The 11,300-nt window shown below is 41.2% G+C and overlaps 1 gene segment (V, D, J or C); it reads left to right on the top strand.

Annotated features, from left to right (window-relative positions):
• Positions 1–518: 518 nt before the first annotated feature.
• Positions 519–4,845, top strand: LOC121023007 (immunoglobulin heavy variable 3-74-like). The segment is given in 3 exon segments: positions 519–657; positions 757–1,067; positions 4,828–4,845. Coding segments are annotated over 3 exon segments (375 nt in total).
• The last annotated feature ends 6,455 nt before the right edge of the window (positions 4,846–11,300 follow it).

Genomic DNA, 11,300 nt, shown 5'->3' with positions numbered 1-11,300 from the left:
CAAAACAGATGAACATAAAGGAAGGTAAACAAAAATAATATGAAAACATGGAGGGGACAGAGCATAAGAGACTCATAAATATGGAGAACAAACAGAGGGCTACTGGAGGAGTTGTGGGAGGGGGGAATGGGCTAAACTGGTAAGGGGCACTAAGGAATCTACTCCTGAAATCATTGTTGCACTATATGCTAATTTGGACGTTAATTTTTCAAACTGAAAATAAATGCTAATTAGTAATTAAAAAATGAAAATATTTTAAGAGAAAATAATGCGTGATCATGCTTTGAGGTAAATATTTCTTAAAGATTATGCCGAGGCCTCCATTAATAAAGGTAAAAATCCAAAACTGAAAAAAAAAAGAATTCTTCATATTGTCACACCACCATCCACACAAACTAATATAGAAGTGCGTCCCTAACCCTGTCATTCACTTTTACACAATCAAATCTAAGCCTGGAGCTTGATATATATGTCAGAAGACATGCAAATGGGGCCCTTTCTGTGCTGATAAAACCAACCCAGCCCGACCTTGCAGCTGGGAGAGGAGCCCCAGCCCCAGGAGTCCCAGGTGTTCCCATTCTGTGATCAGCACAGAACACACACACCTCACCATGGAGTTTGTGCTGGGCTGGGTTTTCCTGGTTGCTCTTTTAAAAGGTAATTCATGGTGAACGAGGGACACTGAGTCTGTGAATGGATATGAGTGAAACAGTGGATGTGTCACAGTTTCCTGACCAAAATGTCTTGTGTCTGCAGGTGTCCACTGTGACGTGCAGCTGGTGGAGTCTGGGGGAGACCTGGTGCAGCCTGGGGGGTCCCTGAGACTCACCTGTGTAGCCTCTGGATTCACCTTCAGTAGCTATGGAATGAGCTGGGTCCGCCAGGCTCCCGGGAAGGGGCTGCAGTGGGTCGCATATATTAGATATGATGGAAGTAGCACAAGCTACGCAGACTCAGTGAAGGGCCGATTCACCATCTCCAGAGACAACGCCAAGAACACGATGTATCTGCAGATGAACAGCCTGAAGACCGAGGACACGGCCACATATTACTGTGCAACAGACACGGTGAGGGGACATCACTGGGAGCCCACACACAAACCTCCCTGCAGGAGGGGATCAGTACCACCAGGGGGTGCACACTATGCACAATTATGGTTTGTGTTCCCAGGAGCAGGTGCAGATGGAAGTTACAGGCAGGTTTCCTGTCAGGGTCTGGGGCTTCCTCGCCACACAGCATTTCCCCAGGGAGCCTCCCTGGTTATATGATTCTGTGTTTACCTATTAACTCTCTGAATTAACAACTGTGTTGTCATACGGAAACTAGATTAACGTGCACAGACACAGTTGTTTGCACCTGCTTACTCCTGTCCTCAACATGAGTGAATAACAGATTTCCTGAGGCACAACAGCTGCACCTTTACAGGATTCCCAGATGCCCTCCCTGTGCAGCCAGGACCACAGGATCCCACAGCTCCTCATTATCCACACCCAGCCCTTGTCCCAGTCAAACAACGTGACTCTTTCTTCATAGCCCTTTGCTACTCAGGACTTTAAATGAGCTACAGCTTTATTCAATTACTCTAAAGGAGAGACAAACAATCTCCATGTATTACTCAAGATTCCCCTGAGGAACAGAACCCAAAGGTCATTGGTTTCCATAACTAAATATGTTGAGAAGTCCCATGATCTACTGACACAAGCTGAAGACCCAGGAAAACCAGTGATGTAATCCTTGTCTGATTCTGACTAGTGTCTAGTCTCACAACGTGGAGAGCTCATGATGTAACTCTCAGAAAAAGGGCCGGTGAGACCAATATTCCAGTTCAAAGAAGCACATGGGAAGTAAAAATGAGGGAAAGGGGAAATGAAGCTGGAAAGAAGAGGAAAATTAAAATATTGCATCACAAACATACACTTAGGGAAATCAGCAACTCCATAAACTGTAATAACATTCTTTTGAAAGGAGTCCCAAAAGAATAAGAGGGAGAAAAAGGGGGATACATTTTACCTGAGTCAATATAGTGAAAATTTCCACAAGCTGGGGAAGGAAACAGACATCCACATCTAGGAGGCAGAGAGAACACCCATTAAAATAAAAAAAAAAAGGCAGGCCAACACTGAGACATATCATAGGAAAATGGCAAAATATCCATATAAAGAAAAACCATAAAAGCATCAACACAAAAGAAGTTGCTAACTAACAAGGGAAGATTAAAAAAAACTATGGCATGTGTCTCTACAGAAACCTTCATGCAAGTAGGGAGTGGCATCATATCCTCAACATGCGCAATTGAAAATTATGCAGCTAAGAATACTTTCTCCAGTAAAGCAGTCATTCAGATACAAAGAGTGATAGAATTTCCAAGAAAACAAAAACCAAAGGAGTTCATGGCCTCTAAATCAGCCCTGCGAGAAATTAAAGGGGACCCTTTGAGTGGGAAAGGAAGACTAAAAGTAACAAAGACTAGAAATAAAAAGAGAAAATCTCCAGAAACAATGACTTTGGAGGTAACACTATGGCACTAAGTTTATATCTATCAATAATTACTGTGAGTGTAAATGGACAAAATGCCCAATCAAAAGACATAGGATACCGGAATGGATAAAAACAAATACAAGATCCTTCTACACACTGCACACGATTGACTCATTTCCAACCTAAAAAACCTGAATACTGAAAGTGAGGGGAGGGTGAACAATTGATGATGCTAATGGACGTCAAAAGAAAGTTGTAGTACCACACTCATATCACACTAACTACTTTTCAAACCAAAGTTTGTTACAAGAGATCAGGAAGGCAGTATATCATCATAAAGGGGTCTATCCAACAAGAAGATCTGAAGCTTTAAATATTTATACCCCAGGGGCGCCTGGGTGGCGCAGTCGGTTAAGCGTCCGACTTCAGCCAGGTCACGATCTCGCGGTCCGTGAGTTCGAGCCCCGCGTCGGGCTCTGGGCTGATGGCTCAGAGCCTGGAGCCTGTTTCCGATTCTGTGTCTTCCTCTCTCTCTGCTCCTCCCCCGTTCATGCTCTGTCTCTCTCTGTCCCAAAAATAAATAAACGTTGAAAAAAAATTTAAAAAAATAAATAAATAAATATTTATACCCCAAAAATGTAAGCACTGAAATATATAACTCAATTAATAAGAAACATAAAGAAACTCATTGATAATAGACAATAGTAATAATAGAGAACATTAACACTCCACTTACAACAATGGAAAGACAATCTAAGCTGAAAATCAATAAGGAAACAATGGCTTTGAAAGACACATGGACTGAATGGACTTAACAGATATATTCACAACATTCCATCCTAAAGCGCCAGAATACACATTCTTTCTGAGTGTGCATGGAACATTCTCCAGAACAGATTACATACTATGTCACAAATCAGCCCTCTACAAGTACAAAAAGACTGAGATCATTCCATGCGCATTTTCAAACCACAATACTATGAAACTTGAAGTCGACCACAAGAAAAATTTCAGCAACACCACCAATACATTAGGTTAAAGAACATTGTAGTAAAAGCGGAATGAGATTTTCAGGAAATTACAGAAGCAATAAAAAATACATGGAAGCAAATGAAAATGAAAACATGCCAGTTCCAAACCATCTGGATGCAGCAAACTTGATTGAAGAGTGAAGTATATAGCAGTACAGGCCAAACTCAAGAAAGAAGAAAGGTCTCAAACACACAACCACTTTACAACTAAAGGAGCTAGATAAAGAACAACAAATGAACCCTAAAGCCAGCAGGAACAGGTAAACAAAAAAGATTAGAGAAGAAATAAATGATATAGAAACAAAGAAAAACAGTAGAACAGATGAATGAAACTATAAGTTGGTTCTTGTAAGAATAAATAAAAATGATAAAAACCATGGGCAGATTTGGCAAAAACAAAAGAGAAGGGACGAAAGTAAATATAATCAGAATTTGAGAGGAGACATCACGACTGACACCACAGAAATAAAACTATGAGAAAATAGTTTGGAGATTTATATGCCAACAAATTGGGCAATCTGGAAGAAATGGATAAATTCCCAGAATAATGTAAACTACCTAAACTGAAAAAGGAAGAACTAGAAAACGGGAACAGACTGATAATGAGCAAAGAAATTGAATCATTAATCAAAAATCTACTGACACAGAAAAATCCAGGGCCAGATAGGTTCACAGGTGAATTCTACCAGATATTTAAGAAGAGTGTAAAATATTCTATTTAAGTAGAATAGAATATTCCTGTCTTCACAAACTGTTCCAAATAATAGAAATGTAAAGTAAACTTCCAAATTCATTCTATAAGATCAGTATGATCACGGTTCCAAACCAGTTTAAACCCCACTAAAAATGAGACTTACAGGCCACTAGCCCTAATGAGCAAGAATGCAACAATTGTCAAGATAATACTTGCAGGGGCGCCTGGGTGGCTCAGTTGGTTAAGCGTCCGACTTTGGCTCAGGTCATAATCTTGCGGTCCGTGAGTTCGAGCCCCGTGTCGGGCTCTGTGCTGACAGCTCAGAGCCTGGAGCCTGTTTCAGATTCTGTGTCTCCCTCTCTCTGAACCTCCCCCATTCATACTCTGTCTCTCTCTGTCTCAAAAATAAATAAACGTTAAAAAAAAAAAAAAGAAAGAGAATGCTTGCAAATTGAATCCACCAATACATTAAAAGGATCCTTTAATGTGACCAGTTGGGATTTATTCCTTGGCTGTAAGGGTGGTTCAATAGTCACAAATAAATCAATGTAATACATACCATCAATCAGAGAAAGGATACGAAGGATATGACCCTCTCAATAGATGCAAAAAAAATTTACATAGTACAGCAACCTTTCTTGATAAAACCGTCAACAAGGGGTAGAGGAAACAGACCTCAACATCATAAAGTCCATACATGAAAACCCCACAGCTAATATCCTCAGTGGGAAAAAAAAAAAAAAAAAAACATTTTCCTCTACTGTCAGGAACACAAGAGGGATGTCCACTCCCATCATTCTACTTAACACAGCAGTGGAAGTCTTATCCTCAAAAACAGACAACAACAAAAAATAAACGCATTCAAGTTGTAAAAGAAGAAGTCAAACATTCACTCTTCACAGATGACATGACACTCTATATAAAAAACTCAAGACTCCACCAAAATATTGCAAGAACTGATCCACAAATTCAGCAAAGTCACAAGATACAGTATCAACATACTGAAATCGGCTGCATTTCTACACAGCAATAATGAAGAAACAGAAAGAAAAATAAAAAAACTATCCATCCCGTTTACAATTGCACCAAATATAATAGGATACCTAAAGAGTTAAAACATCTATACTCTGAAGACGCTAAAAACAGTGAAAGAAACTGAGGATGACACAAAGAGATGGAAACACCTTCAATGTTCATGGATTTAAGGAGCAAGGAGTGTTGAAATGTCTATGCTACACAAAGAAATGGGAGACTTCATGATTATGGATTTCATGCTATATTACACAGCTGTATTTATCAAGAGAGTAAGCTACAAGCACAAAAGAGACACATAGATCAAGAGAACAGAAGAGTAAACCCAGATATGGACTCACAAATGTATGGCCACCTCATCTTGGATGAAGTAGGAAACACTATGTAATGGGAAAAAAAGACAGCCTTGCCAACAAAGGGTGTTGGGAAAACTGGACCAGAACATGCAGAAGAATGAAACTGAACCACTTTCTGACTCCATACACAAAAATAAATCCAAATGGGTGAAAGACCTAAATGTAAGACAGGAGACCATCAAATCATAGAGGAGAACAGGCAGCAACCTCCTGGACATCGGACATAGCAACTTCTTACTAGACGTGTCTCGAGAGGCAAGGGAAACAACAGCAAATTTGAACTACTGGGACCTCATCAAAATAAAAACCTTCTGCACAGCTAAAGAAACAATCAAGTAATCTAAAAGGCATTCTACAGAAATTAAAAAGGTATTTGCAAGCCACATATTTGATAAAGGCCTACTATCCAAAATCTATTAAAAAAACTTCTCAAACTCAACACCCAAAATACAAAGAATCCAGTGAAGAAATGGGCAGAAGACATGAGGAGATACTTTTCCAAACAAAGCATTCAGATGGCTAACCCACACACAAACATATGCTCAACATCACTCATCATCAGGGAATTACAAATCAAAACTACAATGAGAGATGCCCGCAAACCTGTCAGAATGGCTACAATTAACAACTTAGGAAACAACAGATATTGATGAGGATGAGGAAAGAAGGGAACCCTTTTATACTCTTGGTGGGAATGCCAAGTGCCCAGACCATTCCAGAAAACAGTTTAAAAACTAAAAATTAAACAACATTACACACCAGCAATTGCTCTACTAGGAATTCATCCAAAGCATACAAAACTTCTGATTTGAGGAAGCACATGCACCCCAATGTTTACAGCAGCATTAACTATGACAGCCAATCTGAGGAAAGAGACCAAAAGTCCACCATGTGATTAATCTGCTATATGTATAGAATGGCATATTACTCAGTCATAAAAAAGAATGAAATCTTGCCATTTGCAAAGATGTTGATGCAGCTAGAGGGTATCATGCTAAGCAAAGTAAGTCAGTCAAAGATAACAATCACCATATGATTTCCTCATATGGGGAATTTAGATCTAGGGGAAGGGGAAAAAGAGCAAGAAATCATAAAAATAAACTCTAAGGTTAGAGACCAAACTGAGGGTTGCTGGAGGGCAGGTGTGTGGGGATGAGATAATGGGTGTTGGGGATTAAGGAGGCCACGTGTTGTGATGAGTACTGGGTGTTTTTTTTTTTTTAATTATTTCTTTTTTTTTTTTCAACGTTTATTTATTTTTTGGGACAGAGAGACAGAGCATGAATGGGGGAGGGGCAGAGAGAGAGGGAGACACAGAATCAGAAACAGGCTCCAGGCTCTGAGCCATCAGCCCAAGCCTGACGCGGGGCTCGAACTCACGGACCGTGAGATCGTGACCTGGCTGAAGTCGGACGCTTAACCGACTGCGCCACCCAGGCGCCCCTAGTACTGGGTGTTAATGTAAGTGATGAACCAATAAATTCTACTACTGAAATTAATATTACACAATATGTTAACTAAGAAATATTTAAACACAAACTTAAAAAATTTAAAAAGTGGAAAAAAGGAAGGGAGAATTCTTGTCACAAATTGTAATGAACATGGAATCGAAGGTAGTGAGTCTAACGTCTTGCATTTACTCATTATATCCCTAACTGATGGTGGAAATAAATTAACATACTCATGAATTTTCACAACAGTGCCAGGTGGGCTGGAATTCAAACCACAGCTGCCCTTCCCAACTCCACTGTGCCCACACATCATGGGCAGCTTGTCCAGACACCTGCACAACAACCCAGGTTGGGCCTCAGCAGGGACCCACATCTGCAGAACTGGAAAGTGTGGACAGTTGACGCTTCCTGAGAAGTTCTGGGGTTCCTTCCCCGATTTGCTGTCTCAGCTCACTTGTCTTCCTCCTGTGTCTTGAAGAGAACCATGTCCGCTGTTAGTGATTCATGAAGTGAGGGGCTAGATGTTCTATAAACATTCAATATGACAGATAACATACAAGGGGACAAAAAAAAAAAAAACCCATATGATGCAGCCTGTATCGGGGCTCCTATCACCCAATGTGGTAGAGTACAAATAAACCTAAGTATTCATTTGGTCAAAAACTGCACAGCACGTTGGAAAAGTATTAAGAGATTAGAAGCCTGGAAGAATTCCACAAATGCAGATATGAGCTCCCCTTGGAAGGAAGAAGAAAAATTACAGTCACAAACACGCAAGAGTAAAATAATTTTAGGAAATGATACAAGAGCTTCAATGTGTTCCATTCATGAAGTGTCTAAATTTGGCAATGCAAAAAATGGATTTTGAGGGTTTCACATAGAATTTCGAAGGAAAAATTGTGTCAAGAACTCGGTTGTGTGCACAGAGCTCAATGGCTCCTGAGACATATAGAACGCCCGCCACCTGAAAAGGTAAACGTGTTTTTGGACCCCCGGAGCATATCTATCAAATCTGATGAGCAGTCTGGCCAAAGAGACACAGAATGGCAACTCTTGTGATATGTGAACTTCAATTTCATATATTTCCAAATAATTTCCATATATTACCAAAACCATGCCACAAAAATAATTTGCTACAGTCTATAAATTAGTAAACAAACGACAAAAGTCTAAGTCACCAGAGACCAAATAGGGAACACGTCAACATTGAGAGAAACCACACAAAAAAACCAAGACTTTTAGTTACATTGCAAGTCAAGAAATCAGTGGGGTGCCTGGGTTGTTGAGTTGGTTAAGTGTCTCACTTCAGCTCAGGTCTTGATGTCATGATTTGAGGGTTTGAGCCCCGTTTTCAGTCCCTATGCTGACAGCTCAGAACCTGGAGCCTGCTTCAGGTTCTGTGTCTCCCTCTCTCTATGCTTTTCCCCGCTCACGTTCTGTCTCTCTCTCTCTATCAAGAATAAACACTTTAAAAAAATATTAGTCACAAGCAATCAATAATCAAGAAAATGAAAACTATAGCTAAGAACACAAGACCCATAAAAAGAAATGGTATCAATAGACTTTTTGAAAATCAAATACGCTTATCTGCCCACATGAATACCAATAGTAAGATAAGTTACAGAGTAAGAGACAACATTCACAAATTGCATAACCACCAAGGGACCTGCATCTTGAGTATGCTAAGAACCCTCAACAGTCAATACGAAGAAAGGAAACAAACCTCCATAAAACAAGCACAGCCTTGTGTAGTAGACATCCTATCCTTGAGGTTATAGACACATTAGTTACGGACTGGAGAAGACTCTTCACACCACCGACTGTCAAGGAAATTCAAATCAAGAACGCAATAGATGCCCTATACACACATCCCAATGGCTCCGGAATGAAAACAACACTGACAGCAATATCCAGGTGAGCATCCAGCATACGTGGGGCCTCAAACAATGCAGGAAGGATTGACAAACAAACACCAGTCTGGAAAACCATTGGCTGTTGCTTATGAAATTATACATGGATGACATAAAAGGGATCCTGGAAATACCACTCCCGAGTATTTGAACCTGAAGAATGAAATTCCATGCTCAGAAAATAAATGGTGTGTAAATATTTATAGCGCCTTTCTTAGTGTTAGAAGCTCAGAATAAGGCAAAAGTCTTTCTAAATATAAAGGAATAAAACAACTACGAAACTTCCATCAATGGGATGCTTTGCCAGAGAAATGTGACACTACTGATGCACACCTGAAACCAGGTGAAACTCAAAGACATGATGTGGAGGGAAGGGCGGTAGTCTCTTAATTACAGAGGTGGTGTGACCTGGGACATTCACACAGCCAGACCATGGTGACAGTGGTTTGGTTGGGCATTCCTTATCTCTTTCTTTCCCAAACCACATGATGAGAAACTCTGCTTCATTGGAGAGCACTCCTATGTTCAACCACCCTCTGATGTATGGAGTCTCCACAGACTGAACCCTACAACTTCGGACTCCTCTGAATGGAGAGTTGTTGAGACTATACTCTGATATGTGTTCTGACAGGAGCTGTTCCCTCCACTGTCCCTGGCTCTGGCTCTCTCCTGCAGGTGAGGGGGAGTAGGTTAGGAATCCTCCACTGAAACTATTGGTCTCCTGCACCTGACTCTCCCACAACATGAGGGCCAGACCTTCCTCACACTCAGCTGGAAATGTCAGTTCTATAGGAACAGATTTGCTCCTTGATTTAGAGGATTGCTCCATGTCCCCCTTACCCTGGGTAATACTCTGGGCAAAGGTCTGCAGCTGCAGGGCGTGTCTGGGACAAACAGGATTCCAAACAGTTTGGAAACTGAGGGCTCTGTTTAGGGGTGGATGGCAGCTTTACTTCCTTGTGGCTTGCTTGTCCTGGTGGCATGAGACTCCTGCCATACAAGTCAGGTCTGGGGTGATCAGGTTCCCAGCATCCCTAGTGGACGGTGCCCAGGGCAGAGCTTCCTTCCTGGGAGTGGGGCTGCCAACAATGAGTGAGTCGCACATCTCAGTGGCACCTGCTGGGGCTTGGCCTCAACAGCAAACAGCTTAGGGTCACTGACATCCTGTCACTCTGGGAAAGAGTCCTCTGAACAGGAGCTGGTCACCGGGAACTGTGTGTATGGCCTACAACAGTCTGGAGGGGAGGTTGCAGCCAGGGTCAGTGGCACATCCCTATAGTCCAAGTTACTTGCACTGGAGTTCCTACTTGCTGATCTGGGTTGGGAAAGGAAAAGAACATACCTTGTTCAAATATTCTAGGTATTCTTTCTGGTAGTATATTTTCTGCAATAAATGCTTCTTCATGGGATGTCTGCCAACATGGCCATTTGCAGGCACTATAATACATTATTTGAGTTTTTCCTCAAATTCCAGTTAGTTAACATGCAATGTAATACTAGTTTCAGGTGTAAAATATAGTGATTCAACATTGCAATACAGCACCCAGTGTTCGTTATGAGTGCTCCCCTTAATCCCCATCAACTACCTCCCCATCCCTCCACCCACCCTCCCCAGGGTAACCATCAGTTTTTCCCCTATAGTTAAGTAGCTGTTTCGTGCTGCTTACATGGTTCCATGGGTTAGGCCCACGACTCTTGATCTGGCCTCTTGCCTTGATCTCATCATTCCTGAGATCGAGCCCCACTTTGGTTTTGCACTGACAGCACGACGTTTCCTTGGGATTCTCTTCCCATCTGCCTCTGCCCCACCTCCCATTCTCTCTCTAAATAAATAAGTGAACGTTGAAAAAATCGCCTATTTCTTGGTTTGCCTCTTCTCTCTTATTTGTCCCCTTGCCCATTTGTTGTTTCTTAAATTCTACATATGGATGAAATCCTATATTTGTCTTTCTCTGACTTATTTCAGTAAATATAATACTCTCTAGGCCCATCCCTGTCCTTACAAATAGCTAATGTCATTCCTTTTACGGCTGAGAAATATTCCAGTGTGTGTGGACGGGGTTATGTAGATATACCACGTATTCTATACCCATTCATCAATCAATGCATACTTGGGCTGGGTTGTTTCCATAGCTTGGCTGTTTGTGACAGCTGCTATAAACATAGAGGTACAATTCCCTTCAATTAGTATTTTGGTATCCTTTGGGTAAATACCTACTAGTGCATTTGTTCTATCCTAACGTAGTTGTATTTTTAGGTTTCTAAGGAACCTCCATGCTGTTTTCCATAGTGGCTGTGCCAGTGTGCATTCCCACCAGCACCTCGAAAAGGATCCTCTTTCTCTGCAT

This window comes from Herpailurus yagouaroundi, unplaced genomic scaffold (assembly GCF_014898765.1).
Source record: "Herpailurus yagouaroundi ecotype Mexico unplaced genomic scaffold, PumYag 487, whole genome shotgun sequence".
Taxonomy (NCBI): domain Eukaryota; kingdom Metazoa; phylum Chordata; class Mammalia; order Carnivora; family Felidae; genus Herpailurus; species Herpailurus yagouaroundi.
Note: the sequence above shows the minus strand (reverse complement) of the source record. Positions and strands in the feature narration are given on the sequence as shown.